The sequence below is a fragment of the Vicugna pacos genome, chromosome 8 (assembly GCF_048564905.1).
Source record: "Vicugna pacos chromosome 8, VicPac4, whole genome shotgun sequence".
Classification (NCBI taxonomy): domain Eukaryota; kingdom Metazoa; phylum Chordata; class Mammalia; order Artiodactyla; family Camelidae; genus Vicugna; species Vicugna pacos.
This window is the reverse complement of record NC_132994.1, coordinates 63,539,354-63,554,252: the sequence shown is the minus strand read 5'-3', so window position 1 is coordinate 63,554,252 and position 14,899 is coordinate 63,539,354. Positions and strand designations below refer to the sequence as shown.

Sequence of the window (14,899 nt, the reverse complement as noted above, 5' to 3'; positions counted from 1 at the left end):
CCTTCTCAGGGTTCCCCCCCCCCATGAATAAATATAAGAAGCATATATCAAGGTGCCGAGAGGAGAGAATGGGGGCCGAATTTCTGGTCATCGCCCTGAGACAGCTCTCAATTTCTCCCACCTCACATGGCCAGCACACCTTTCTCCAGCCCCGCTCCCTGCCAGTGTCAACAAGAAAGCCAAGAAGTAAAACACGGGGATAAAACGGCTTACAAAATTCCATAAAGCATCTGGATTTTAAAACTAATTGTGGTGCCATCCCTCAGAGAGGAGTGAGCAAGTCGCCATCCAGGGATGAACGCGGGAAACAGTGACAGCAACTCGGACGTCGGAGCCACCACGCCCGCAGCCGCAGCAGCCCCGACGCTCCGCCACAGCCGGGAAGCAGCGTCCCCTCCGCTGGCTTAGCTCTGCTCCTCTGCTCCCCGGGGACAGGGGGCAGGACCAGCCGTCCAGACGAGGCCTTCGAATCGAACGCAGGGGTGCTTGCGCGGACACTGATGGAGGGAGAGCATCTGGGATCTCTTCCGAGCGCTGACCCGTTGCTTCCTGGGTGGAAGAATGGACCAGAGAAGCTTGGGCTGGGAACCTGGGCGGCGGGCAGCACAGCTGGTCGCCTTCACGGCCCCCACAGAGCGAACACGTATTGAGAGGGGCTGTGGTAAAATAGTGGGTCCTAGCACGTCCTCCTTTCTTCCCCCTGATAAAATAAAAGTAAATTAATCACCCAATTCGTACATTTGGAGAGGGCGCTGAGCAAAACCAGCATCCCTGCCTTCGGCACCTATATGGCCTCTCCAGGCTGTGCTCAGCATGAGAAAAAAACTTGGTTTCTTGATTTGTGAAAATCACTCTTTCACGCACCTTTTGAATACATTCCCCAAAATGAACACTATCCATTTTCTCTAATTTTGGACAGGGCAGGGGGTGGGGGTGGGTGGAGATATAGCTGCAAGGAAAATGTGAGTGTTTGCAGCATCCTCTACCATCCGACCAGCATGATCCCCTCGTCAAACGTTCTTTTATGGGCAAGCTCCCTTCCCCCTCAAAGCCAACAGGGGAGGAGCTCTGGGGGAGTGAGAATGGGAGTTCCCCGTGGCTGGGGCGGCTGCTGTCTCCATCTGTCCTGACAGCACAGAGAATTACTACGGCGCTGCCCAGCAAAGCCCTATTCCATACATTCAGAGCCGGGGACGAAATAGGAAGTGCCCAGGCGCCAAAGTAAATGAGGCTCCTCCCTGGAGAGGTGCCAAGGCCCTGCGTTTAGACCACAGCTGAAAGGGCCCTTGGAAAGCTTCTGGAAGCCTCCCCGAAAAAGATGGAAGAAATTCATACACTGTCCCTGTGTCCAGTGAGACGGTACCGAATCTGCTCTGCAGACAATGGCAGGCCTTTGCAGGGAGCGGCTGCTCTCGGAGGTAAGGCCTTCGTCTGTCCTGAGCAGGCAGCCATTCTCTGATGATGAGCCCAAAGCAGAGCGTGGGGGACTCCCTCATCAAAGGCTCAGGTCCCAGGTCTAGGGCAATGTCTGTTTGCTCTCCCTTTACTGTCCTTCCCTCCAGCCCTACCATTGCCCACTGCTCCAGAAACACTCCTTCAAAAGAGATTTCAACTTAGCACCTGTGATGGAAGCCAAGAGGAGGGGCTAAGTGAGGACTGGTGTTGGCCAAAGGGGAAAGGATTGAAATTAACCTGGGAAAAAGCTACAGGAGATCATAAGTGGGTGGCATGGTCCCATCTTCTGAGGTGCCATCACGGCCTCGGTGGAACATCCGAAGCTGTAACCTACCACATATCAATGGGACAGAGAAGCTGGGGAGGGCAGCCTGCTTTCAGCTGCTTTTCCGGATCAGCCTCATACCCACCTGGCCTTCTGAGGGTGGGCCCGCATTCTCACAGACCGGGGCCCCCCTCACAGGTCTAATCCCCCAGCCCAATTGCACACAGACCAGGCCTGGAAGGAGGGACACCAGAGGGGAGCCCAGTGCCTGGTCAAGTCTCTGACTCCTGTCGTGTGACTCCACTCAGTTCTGACCAGGGTTCCCATTCTGGGGAGTCAGAGACTTAGAAGCCTCACTGAGCACGACTTTTTTTTTTAATGTAAAAAAATGATTTATTGACAATATCTTTGTTAGTGTTAGATCTAAATAATAGTAACAATGATCTAGTAACATAAATTTAGTGATGTAAATAGATGTTGAGGTAATAGGTAAGAGTTTTTAAAGTCTTTCACCTTTAAAAGCTGACCCCCCCCCCAAAAAAAGGATCATACACCAGCCTCCCCTGGGCGGTCATATGAGTGGCACCTCCCGGTGATTCTGATTTAAGGCAAGTAGCCACTAATTACCCTGGGCCACTTGTGGCCTGAATGACTGTCTCCCCATATCCCTTGTTATGTAAAGCGGTCATGACTGCTTTGTGAGTGTGGGTAAATTTGAATAGGGGCCAGGTTGCCACCTGGGAAAGAAAGAGGTGTAACCCCCTAACCTCTTCCCTTCTGAGAGTGCAACGTGATGGAACATCTCTGACAGACGGAGATGGGTCGGACCGGAAAGGACACCAAGGGCCCCCAACAAGGAGCCCAGCTCCGGGGGGGGGGGGCATGAGCCTGGATGATAACCTGAGCTCAGTTCTCTCACTGGAAGGTCCATTAAGAGCTGGTTTTGGCCGATTGTTTGAGCCCCAAAGTACCCCCCAAAAGGCCACCCAGGCAAAGAGAGCATCTTTTGGACTGAGTAAACCCCCTTTGGAGGCTTTAAGCTTCAGAGGCAGACCTGGAGATTGTCCTTTGTCCTCCCTCCAAAAAAAAAAAAAAAATTACTGCGGCTTTTGGGTTCACTGGGAGTGGCGAGAGCAATTGAATCACTGGGACACAGTTTCCAACAGTGACCCTGTTACCAGGAAATGGGCAATAAGAATTACCTCGATTCTTGGTCATGCCCCCCCAAAAAAGAATTTTTAAAGAGAGACAGAAAGCGTGATATAAGCAAGATTATTATTAGTGAAGTAAAAAGATAGTAAAAGATAGTTTGCTCCCGAGAACTGAGAGCGGGCCAGTCCCAGAGAGGAAAGATGGCGCCACGCCTCTGTTTTTCCTGTTTTTATATCCTGGCTTAGAGGCCTTTTCGTGATTGATTAACTGGCTCAGGTTCTTTGAGTGATCAGGCTGATTGACAGCTCAGGTTCCTTGTGCTCAGGTTGATTGAAAACTCAGGTTCCCTGCGCTCTGGCATGCCCATCCCCTTGTGGGCATGTTCATTGGGTCAAGTTATGGCGGGTCCTTTTATGCGCAGCTGCAGCGTTTTGACTTTAACTGGCTTCTTTTGCTGGCCCTCATTTAGAGAAAGTAAAAATTCCAGGAGTCCCTTATCCTGACTGCAGACGTGCTGTTATTTTCTGGGTTGTTCCTTTCCCCTTCCTCTCCCCCAGCCCAGTGCTCATGTCTATCTAACTGCCTAACAACCCTATTGCAGAAAAACTTATGCTGGCAGGAAGTTGGAGACTGACTGTAGGTGATTGACTTCTCTGGCTCTGATCTTAGCCTATTGTTTGGAAGCAAGACAAGAATCTTTGAGGTGAGTAAATCCTGGGATTCTTGGCCAATTATTTTTCAGGCTTGTCTTAGGGAGAGATACAGGATGCCCTGTAATTTGAGCAAGTGGGGACGGAGGCAATTAAATTGAATAGAAAAAGACTAAAGGAGATCAAACTGGTTAGTTATTTTCGGAGATGGAACAAGCTCGAGGTGGTCAGCAGTATTCTCTTAACTTTTTTAGATGAATGACATTCTTAAGGAAACGGAGAAGTATGTATGAAGGCAGCAAAAAGTCCTCAGACAGAATTCCAGACAATCTGTGGCACTTTCAAACGTGGTTTTGATTGATTTATGAGGAATTGATCTATTAGGAAGAAATTACTGCCATATGGTCCACCAATTCCACTTCTGGTTCCGGGTGGGGACCAGGGAGCCTACTTTCAAAAGCTTTCACAGTAGAATGGTGTTCTTAATGTGTCAACCTGGCCAGGCTACTGTTGAGGACTAAGTGTTCGTGTTCCCTCGGAATTCGTAAGCTGAAACCCTACCCCCCACCGCCACTGTGATGGTATCAGGAGGCAGGGCTTTTGGGAGGTGATTAGGATTAGATGAGTCATGAGGGTGGAGCCCCTAGGAATGGGATTTGTGCCGTAGAAGACATGAGAGAGCTCGTTCCTTCTCTCTTTCTGCCATGTGAGAATTCAGTGAGGAGTTGGCAGTTAACCTGCAAACAGGCTCTCAATGGAGCCTGACGGTACTGACACTCCGAACTCGAATTTCCAGCCTCCAGAACTGTGAGAAATAAATTTCTATGGTTTTGTGTCACGGCAGCCTGAACCCAGACAGCTCTATCCCTCAGTTATTCAATCAAACGTGGCTTTAGGTGTTGCTGTGAAGGTATTCTGCAGATACGATTAAAGCCCCTTATCAGTTGACTTTCAGTAAGGCAGACTCACTCTGGGCGAGCCTGCTTCACTCTGTTGAAAGGTCTTAAGAGCAGAGCTGAGGCTTCCCTGATGAGGGAGAAATCCTGCCTGTGGACAGCAGCTGCCACTCGTGCCCTGGGGTCCCAGCCTGCAGCTGCTGACAACATGCCCCACGGATGTCAGACTTTCCCAGCCAGCCCCTCCTGACTGCAGAAGCCAATCTGGTCAATACATTTCTTTTTTTTTGGTGGGGGGTGGGTAATTAGGTTTATTAATTTATTTGTTTATAATGGAGGTACCCGGGACTGAACCCAGGGTCTCGTGCATGCTAAGCAGGCACTCTACTACTGAGCTATACCCTCCCCCCACGCCATACATTTCTTAATATACATCTCCTACTGCTTCTGCTGCTTTAGGTGACGCCAGACTAATATACCAGGTGATTTTAATGTGTTGCTCAGGCTGACAACCAGGGAGTTATTCAGTAGTGGTTAAGCCAAAGGCCTCAGAATAAAATAACCCAAGGTCAAATCTCATCTCTTCCACCTACGCCTCTGTGACTGCAGGTCCCTCAGCTGTAAAATGGGGATCACTGCATCTACTGCACAGTCGCAGTGTGAAGGCCAAATGCTGTCCTGTATGTCAGAGTTCAGTGAGCATCCCAACTGCATTCTGGCCACTGCTTTTATAATGTCAGTCTATTCTGGGCCACGAGCAATGAAATACCATTCAATCCAAAATAAGCCTGTTTTCCATCTCATCGCTTGACACCTAAAGTTGAGGACTTTGTTTCAGGGTCACCTGAACACCTCCTTCCCCCAGCTTGCTCCTATGACAGGCAGGAGGGCTCCTGTGCACACACAGACACTCATCCCCACCAGGAGCAGCAAACAGGCGGTCATCCCTCTCCGGCCATTAAAAGAGTGATCAGGTGGAAGACAAGAGCCCCACAGTGTTTACTGAAGTGGGTTGTGAATTTCACCAGTCTCCACCATCGTTCGCCAATGGCGTTTTAATAGGAGGTTTACGAGACTCAAGGTCTCGCTGATAACTTGGAGAGTCGTGGAGGTCCTGCTCTGCCTCCTCCTCCTCCTCAACGCCGAATTTCATTTTTGGCGCTGGTGGTGCCCGCTGCCCCTCCCGCTGTGCTGGGCGAGTGCATTCCTCCTCCACTTCTAGCCCTCCGCAGGGTCAGGTTCGGCCTTCAGTCTGGCCCATCAGTGCCCTCTGGTGGCCGCAAGCTGCAGCAACTAGTCACTCCGCAAGGGCTTGTTTGCTGGAAGCAGTTCTGGGATCTTCTGGTTTGCTGTTTTCTTTCTATGGCACAGATGCTCACATGCTCCAGTGAAGCCTTTGGTAGGTAGAGCGGGTCTGCATTTTTATCGATTTACTCTGTCACTAGCCCTCTGCGTATGACCTCAGCTACTATCACCCTGTGGGTCTGTTTCCTCACCCCTAAACTGAGATTAAAGTAGACCATCTCCAGCTTTAACATTTAGGATTCAAGGGCTTGTGATTCAGGGACAGTCATTCATTTAACAAATACTATGTGTCAAATGTAGAGGTTCAGACTCATCAGAGAGGAAACGTGTGCATTCCTGGACTTTCAACTGTAGCATGAGGAGACAGCTAAGAAGCAATAAACGTAACAAAGAAAGAAACTCCATAGTGTGTTAGGTGATCAACGCCTCCCGGGGGCCAGGGGGAGGTGGAAGCAGGTATGAGAATCAGGAGTGGTGGAGATGAAGGCTAGGAGAGGGTGCAATTTTAGGTGATGGAGTCAGGACAGGACTTCGAGAGATCTCCCTTTGAACAGAGACCAATGGGAGGAGGCCAGGACATGGTGAGTCATGCAGATTTTCTGGGGAAGAGTGTTCCAAGTGAGGAAAACCCCTACAAAGGCGAGGTGAGATCCTGATTGCTCTCTGTGAGGACCAATAAGAAAGCCTGTGTGGCTGAATTAGAGACAGAGGGCATAATGATGGGGGAGACCACATAGGAAATGGGAGACAAGGGGGTATAGCTCAGTGGTAGAGTGCGTCCTCGGCGTGCACAAGGTCCTGGGTTCAATCTCTTGTGCTTCCATTAAGGGAAGAAGTCAATTGAAATAAATAATTATAGGAACGGGAGACGATTACACAGAACCTGGCAGGCCATGGTGCGCAATTTATCCAACTCTGAAATGGAAAGGCACTGGAGGATTTGGAGCAAAAGAGTGACATGAGCTGCCCTATGTTTTTACAGGGTCTGCTTGGGTTGCCAAAATAAAATGCAATAGATTGGGTGACTTAAACAACAGAAATTAAGTGAGATGTTGCCGGAGGAGGCCTGTTTAGCCTAACAAGAAAATAGCTGGGACGGTGTCAACATGTGGTTTGCTCTTATTGTAATAAGCATCCTGTTAGTTAAAAGCATGACATTTCTTTTTAAGTAATCGAAGCTTGGGATTCCATCTTTTACTCTAAGTGGGCTCTTCAAGGTGAAACAGATCGCTGTGGGAGAGAGGAGACCCTGGGATGGACGTCTGAGGTTCCTGACCGGTTCCTGACCGTTCAGCGGGTTGGGGAGGGGCACTGAGAGGTGCTGCTGGAAAGGCAGACCGGGGAGCACAGGAGTGAGAGGCAGAAACTTGGGAAGGGCAGCGAGGTAGGGACAGAGAGGACGAGGAGGTCAGGACAGGGACGTGGGCGCTGGATTTGGAAATCAGGGCCTTGCTTCCAGTGGTGGCCTCAGGTACATCAGGGAGCAGTGGGCTGGGGAACCTATGAAGGGTAAGGAAGGAGAGACTATGGGAGTAGGAGTATTTTTCCAGATATGAGTCTGTGAAAGGCAAGAGAGAGGCGGGAGGCGGCGGGATTATCTAGGTCAGGGAAATGTGGAGTTGAGAGAGAAGTTTTAAAGTGAAGAATGATGAACACTGATCTGGTTGATCTATCGTTCTTCACAGGTAAAAGCAACAAATAGCTCTGGCAAGAAAAGGAACTTTCTGGAAGAACCCCATGTAGCCTACTGTAAAGTTCTTCAATCTGAGATTCTTTCTAGTGGGCACACGACCCGGGATAGCTTTAATAATGTTTCTAAATTAATACGGTCATAAAATTGATCTGCCTGAGGATACATTCTCCTGACACCCCGTTCCTTTCTCTTTCATAAATTCTTCTATTTCACACACACATAAAGCAAAATATTATTTAAAATGTCTGGGGCTCCCAACAATTGGGCAAACTTGAAATAACTGGGGTTACAACATCTTCTATAATCAAGGGACCATGAGGCAGCCACCCACCCATGCCATCCAACTAATGAGAGACATTTTTATATTTTATCATTTTTAATCAAAAATTGTGATCTATCTGTATATTGATAAATTCATTAATAATAATCTTGGTAAGGATAACTAAACCCAGAAATTTTTTTGTTGTTACAAATAGAGCCTAATGATCAGATAAAAAGAAATTAAACTTCAATTCACAAGCATTTTTATTACAGGGAAATATGATAGGATGATCAAAAAGACATTCTCACATAAAAAATATATTGCATTAGGATAAAAATGTGTGGAGGAAATAGGATGGTTCTAGGCTTTCAAGGAGAAAAGGAGAGTAAAATTTTCCTTTGTCTTGTGTGCTTTCAATGAACAATGGTAGGTATCAAAGTGCTGTGGTATTTATTTTCCACTGGATATATGTATTTTTAAGTAATGTTGCAATTTTATTCTAAAATGCAAACATTTACAGAATGCTGGGAATGTGTAGTCTTACAATTATTTAAACTTATGGTTTGGAACTTTCAGAGGACAACTTTAAGATGTGAAGGGAATGCTTAGCTTGGGGATATTATTTTAGGGGTACATGAGTAACGATGTTTGATGGCCGTTGGCACAAGGGATCAAAGGAAGGCTGGACAAGGAGGTTTGGGTGCCTCAGTTCCTGAGCTTCGTGGGCTCTGCTGGCACCACCAGCAGTTCAGCTCCAACCCTCTGGGCAAACGGAGGCTGAATGGGGCTGTGCTCCCTGCTCAGAGGGCGCTGGGGACACGGCGACCACAGTTGCACTAGGATTCGTTGAAACGTGGGGGGTTCAGTTCTCCTGAAGGAAATACAAAGTGTGGTTATCCAAAAGGGGGGACTTGGGACCAGCCTGGGGAAGACACCAACAGCCTATTGTAACACGTTTGAGGGGAAAGGCCAGAGAAATGAGGGAATACTGAGGATCCAGTGCTGGGGGACAGCGCGGGGTGGGGTTGGCTGTCCCAGGACAGGATTCTGAGCGCAGCTAGGATTAGTCAGAGGGAGGGACACATCTTTTGTCATGGCTGGAGTGAGAGGAAAGACTGGGGGAGGATGTGGGGGAGTTTTGCAAGTGGGCTGAAAGGAGATCCAGAGGTCCTGGGGATGACTTCTAATTTTGCTATTAAATGAGGGAAGAGATGATGCACTCATGATGACGGCCAAGCAGATCAGGAGTTTGGGGACACAGAAGATATTTTCTCAATGATTTTCTTGTTCTTGTTCTTTTTAAGATTTTGTTTTTTTTTTTTGTTTTTTTTTTAAACAGAGTCTAGCGCTCCCTGCACATAAGCAGACAGTTACAATCCACAGGCCACCTCCTCCACCCGGCCTTTTCTCCCCCTAGACAGTCAGTTTCCCACTGGCTCCCACAGCTCTTTGTATACATCATCTATCAAAATTTTAAATCCACATAACTTTAACACAGCAATTCCACCTGCTAAGTGTCATAGGTATATGCATATTCATAATGGCTTTCTTATAAAAGCAAAGATTGTCATTTCAGAGAACTGGCTAAAATTATCTGCATAATATAATACCGTGCCAGCCTTTAGGAGAATGGAGGGGTATGGAGACAAAGATCTCCATACACTGAATTTAAAGCAGGGTGAAGAGGTGTGGAAAAATGCATCTGCAGTTACATTTATAAATAACCAGAGCATTTCTGGAAAGATACGTAAACACTGGTTACAATACTTACCTGCAGTGTGAGAAACAGGTGGCTGGGAGAAAAGACAGGGTACAGGGTGACTTACTGGTTTGTCTCAAGTGCACACAGTACCTACTAAGAATTTTTGTATTACAGACACACTCCCTCCTAATAAAAATTATGTTTTTATGTCAATTGCGGTATACCAATGTTGAAAAAGGATTTTTGTCAAGTTGGTTAATTTCTAGACTATCCCAATCTGGATTTTTTTTTCCTCCCTCAGTAGAGGACTTATAGATTGTTTCCATTTAACTCCATGATATTGGGCAAGTCAACCACCTGTGTGGACTCAGACTCTTCATTTGAAAATGATAGGCTTAGAATAGAGATGACTTCCAAAAATCTCTCTGTGGGCTAAGATGCTGTGATTATATGACTTAATAATGCAGTATTTGTGGGGGAAAAAAACTTGCAGTAAAGTTTGGCAAAGAGAACCTGAGTGTCAGTGAGTTTTTGTTATGTGGCAGAAGTAATTGTATAGAACAACGATTTTCACAATATGGTTCATTCTGAAAACCACACTTGATAAATTCCCTTTCATTTCTACTCCATTTACCTTGGCATACCCAAGGAACAACAAAAGAGGCATATTCAACTGAAGAAATTTATTTACTTTTTTTTTTCTAGGTACATAGATGACATAATTATAGACAAGTTTTGATACATAGGAAAACCCTTCTGTCCACCTCTTTTTGCTAAATGAATCATCACAATAATTTTTACATTTTTTAAAACAATACACAGCTTTCTCGGGCTGAAGCAATCGCGAGGACTTGTTGGTACTGGTATATTACAGCTACTTACAATGTTTAAGAACAGCAATGGAGAAAAATAAGTTATTTAAATATTGATTTCATATACAGAAAGTGCAATGTTGTTAGTTGTTATATAACTTGCTTGACAGTTTCTTGTTTCTAATATCAATTTAAAATTGAGATAACTTGGACAGACTATTTTTTTTTCTGAAAATAATACAGTACACACATGCAGCATTGACTTGGTGAACTGACTTTCTTTTGCTGCAATTATGAAAGCAAACTTTGCTCTGTCAGGAACTGATTTCCAACAGACTAGTAATTTCCAATCTCACCTATATCCAAATTCAGGAAAAAGAAAAGGGCCTCTGACTAAGGTAAGGCCATAAAAATCTACCTACTTCTTGGTTATCTGGGAATGTCAATAGTGGTTTCGGCTGGCTGCATTTCCTTGTAGACAGCTTCAAAGGAAAAATTACCCATAATGGATGTGTAGCTACCTGAGCCAAACTGCCTCGCTGGGTTTTCTTTTGTGCTTTCCAAAGACAACAATTTTCACCCTTCCTCAACATTCTGAACCAAGTGCAATGGATTGAAACTGGATATTGCTAAAGCCGACCACCTGTCTTCTAAAGTCCACAGGCAGCCCCAAATCACCTCAGTCAAATGTCACACACAAACATTCAGGCTTTTCTAGGATCAAATTAAAAGTTTAAAGCAAAAGAAGATCAAACAAATACGAAAGATGAAAAAAAAATTTTTTTTAAAGCACAAGAAAGTAAAAACCACCTCAGACCCCACAGATTAGGAAGCCCTTCCCACTGAAAATTATCCATGGTCCCTGAATCTGACTTTTCTAGGCAAAGGCAATGATTTCCAAAGAAGAATGACAAAAATAAAGTTTGGCATTCTCAAAAACTCATACTCAAAAGTTCCCTTTTCTGGTGCCACTTTTACTTAAGTGAAAATCTTACAAGGAAAATGAACTGACACTTGAAAGTTCACGGACAATTCCCCCCTCTCCTTTGTGGTCTATTACCTGACTTACATCTGGTCTTCAGCTCAGCTTAGACACTGAAGAGGCTCTCTCGGATGTCAGGCTGGGGTACCGAAAATGCGGGCTCAGGAGACCGTTTTACAGCGTCCATCTCACCACAGCACCGGAAAGTCCTTTCAGCAATGGTTACAGGAGAGCCCTGCAGCCTCCTGACTTTCTGAATGGACTGCTCTCACAGGAATGTCACATCCCACATGACAAAAATGGGCTGTTTTTAAGAGTTCAAGAGAAATTTGGCAGCTTTAGCTTTTTCTTCTGCATTTCCACAACTTCTTCATATGACATCTTATAGAAGGTGACTATTATTGAAGAAATATATATTATTTAAAAAAATACATACCAAAAGGCATGAAAAAATATATCACCTGAGAATGTCCTTTTCCTCAGAAACACGGATCCAGGTGTATAAAGCTAAAATGGCTTTGTAACAAATGAAATCACTCCTTTTTTCCCTCCCCTGGGGGAAATCATTTGTTTTAATAAGTAGATGAAACATGATAAAACTTTTTAATCAAGGTTTGTGTTCGAAGCATTTCTATTGTAAATGATCACACCCAATGCTTAAAATAGGGCTCATGATAAGAATGTAAAGGAAAATCATTTTGTAAACAATTGGAAACTTTAATAATTTAATTGTCTAAATTTCTGTTTGCTAGAAAACCAGACACTAGACTAAAAGAGGATGCTGTAATCAGTTGGAGAACAACTGAAAATATTCAACTACTTAATACATGACTAATGTAGTTTGCTTGGCTCCAAAATGAACCTTCATTTTATTTAAGAGAATTATCTATATAAGAAAAGATGGAAAACAATATTTTAATTATAAAACAAAACAAAATAAAACCCAAACCTTTTAAGACATCTTATAAACTACTTCCCTTAAAAAAAAAACAAACAACTTTCTTAAATACTCAACTTTACAATGACTTTTTGCAAAGGTGGTCTGTTCAGATGACTGAATTTTGGAATGGACATGGTCAAGATTCCAAGTCAATACTGCAGCACGATGACCAACACGGTAACAATACTAAACTGATTCAAATGAAAGGTAGTTACCGTAAATACACACATACACATACACACGCGTGCGCGCGCACACACACACTCATACATGCTATCTTTCTGAGTTTCAGGGAGCTTTTTACCAGAATTGTAGTTAGAAAACTGAAAGTCAACATGAAATTTGGCTTGATAAACACCCCTATAAAATGAGCCATGTTAGAGTGAGACAATTAGAAAAGCCCATTTCTGCTGAAAACATCCCAGCTATGTTAGATGGCAGTCTAAGCTGAAGACTTGGGACTATGGTTACAGAGGAGTGAACACGAGTTAGATAACTGCTTAAAAGCTTACATTAAGGCAAATAAAAGCTGATTGCTAGAAAGCAATTATTAAAATGTCTCTGGTTTATCTAAAGGAGAATAGGACTTTTCTTTTTTCCCCTAGTGCAGCCAGATTTTCTTACTTTAGAGCAAGTGAGCCTGGTCAACAGTGTACAGTCACTCCCGAGTCTGTTACTTTGGACTGGCTAACACGCACCTGGGCCTCGGGTGCCCTGCAGGCTGAGAGACGGAGCGGGCTGCCCTCCCTCTGCCCCCAGCCCTCTCCCAGCACACCCGGACAGACTGCGGGCACAGCATCTGTGGCATGTTGGCATGCTGGTTGTGTTGTGTCCTGAAAATAAAAGTAAGTGCTTGTCTTTTCTTTGGGGGCCAAACAGAATCTCACCAATTTCCTGGAGGGGGCTTTTCTGGAGAAGAGAGGCTCATCGGTCCCGAGCCAAGACTTTGAGTTCTGCTGGCCACACACTGGGCCTCTCTTCTGGGTCTGGTCTGCGTGTCCAGCGAAGGAGGAATTGCATCAGCATCATAGACACAGTGAAAGGGTGGCTCTTGTCCAGGGAGGTCCATTTCCGGCCTGGCTACATGGCCTCAGGGCCTGGTGGCAGTTTGAAGAGTCTGGCTGCAGACACGAGCTTGCTTATGTGTCTCTCCTCGGTGATGCCGGCCTCCTGAAGGCAAGTGTGGGACAGAGAAGGCACTTGGCCCAGTGTGCTGAAGCCCGCTTCCGTGAGGGCGCTGGCGTACATGGGCAGGCCGATGGAAACCAGCCAATCCGACACGGACGAAACGCAGCCAGGAGAGAGGGGCTTTCTACAGATTTCTGTGAGTCCACCACTTGGGATCTGGATAAACAAAGAAAGCAATTTTATAAAGACTTGACAAGTGCCACTGGAGAGCTCTTTCTCATTTGCCTAAAAGGGACAGTATTGAAATCTACTATTACTAGACTATCAGAAAGTGATAATGCTAGGAGATGTCAGAGCCCACGACTAGCAGCATCAAGAACTCTTGCTTGACTTCTCAAAGGTGAGACAGATTCACAAGGAAGTGTTTGAGGTTCCAGAAGGTACTTGGAATTAGATCTAACCCCAATGATGTATGTAAGTCTCCAAACCGTAAGCATTTATACTTCTGGCTATTTTTGTGTTCTGGTGGTGACACTCTTCAACCAATGATCCCTGTGGTGATTGAAGAGGCAAACCTACGTGGAAGTGTGAAAATGAAGATACTCAGTGCTTCACTTTACAAAGTAGATTTTCTTCCATATTTTGAATCTACATTAACAACCAGAAAATTGAACATGTAATCAGCACAGTTATAAAGAACTAAAAATGTAATAAATGTTGGCCAGGGCAGGGAATTTATACTTGACTTCTGAGAAGGCTGAGTGCTACACCTTTCAGAAAGGCAGTTTACTCCCAAATGTGCAAATTCTTGAGAGAGTCTGAGCAGTCTTGATGAAGCAAATCCTCTTCCAGGAATATATCTTCAGAAATTAACCCTGAAACCTACAAAAATTTATTAACCAGGATGTTCTTCACTCGATTATTTAAAATAAAAAGTTGAGGGGGGGAATCTAAATGTTTCAACAGTGAGGAACTACTACACACCTACTAGAACACACACCTACTGGAACACTTTGAAATCTTGATAATGTAAAAGGAATTTTAGTAACAGACAAATGGATTCATGATCTGATAACTAAAAACAAAGCTTCAAAACTGCACATGTATTATCCATGTGCAGAGCAATGGCTAGCTGGACTTTTTCACAGGGCTAGGATTATGGATAATTCTCCTTTTTTCTCTTCCTAAAATTTATTTTTAAATTTTAGTAAGTTGAATACATATTACTTTGCCCGAGGTGTCTCTCTTTGATAGCTACAGTGAACCCTTGGGCTGCTCAGCGGTGGCCAGAGAGTTCACCGTGAAGCTCCATAGCTGAATGGACTTTAAGACACTGGGGAGAAGGGAACTCGAAGTGTGGGCTGCTCACCGCCATGCGGTGCTGCTTCCGAAGCAGCTTCACCCGGATCTGGTCCATGTTGGTGGCAACGTCCCTCTCAGGCTGATCTAAGTCTTCTGCGTATCTCTGTACCAGGGCCTCGGGAATCCCACAGCGGCCATGCTGCGGGAGAGAACAGACGTCTGTGATCAAGGGTTGCAAGGATCCTTTACCTTCTCTAAGAGCAGCAAACATAAGCAGGATAGGACTTTTAGCTACTAGACAACAGGACCAAAAATTTTCATTTCAAGGGAATTTTTTTTTCTTTAGGGTCAGGAT

The 14,899-nt window shown here is 45.2% G+C and overlaps 1 protein-coding gene across 5 annotated transcripts in view; it reads right to left on the bottom strand.

Annotated features, from left to right (window-relative positions):
- Window positions 1–10,048: 10,048 nt before the first annotated feature.
- Window positions 10,049–14,899, bottom strand: part of SASH1 (SAM and SH3 domain containing 1) — a 284,505-nt gene continuing 279,654 nt past the window's right edge. For 4 of the 5 annotated variants that reach the window (XM_072966006.1, XM_072966005.1, XM_072966009.1 and 1 more), the window contains 2 exons: window positions 14,612–14,743; window positions 10,049–13,458 (listed from right to left, as the gene is read on the bottom strand). In XM_072966006.1, coding sequence (XP_072822107.1) covers window positions 13,195–13,458; window positions 14,612–14,743 — 396 coding nt within the window. In that variant the 3' untranslated portion in view covers window positions 10,049–13,194. The remainder of the gene's footprint in view (window positions 13,459–14,611; window positions 14,744–14,899) is intronic. The other variant, XM_072966008.1, reaches the window with a different exon arrangement.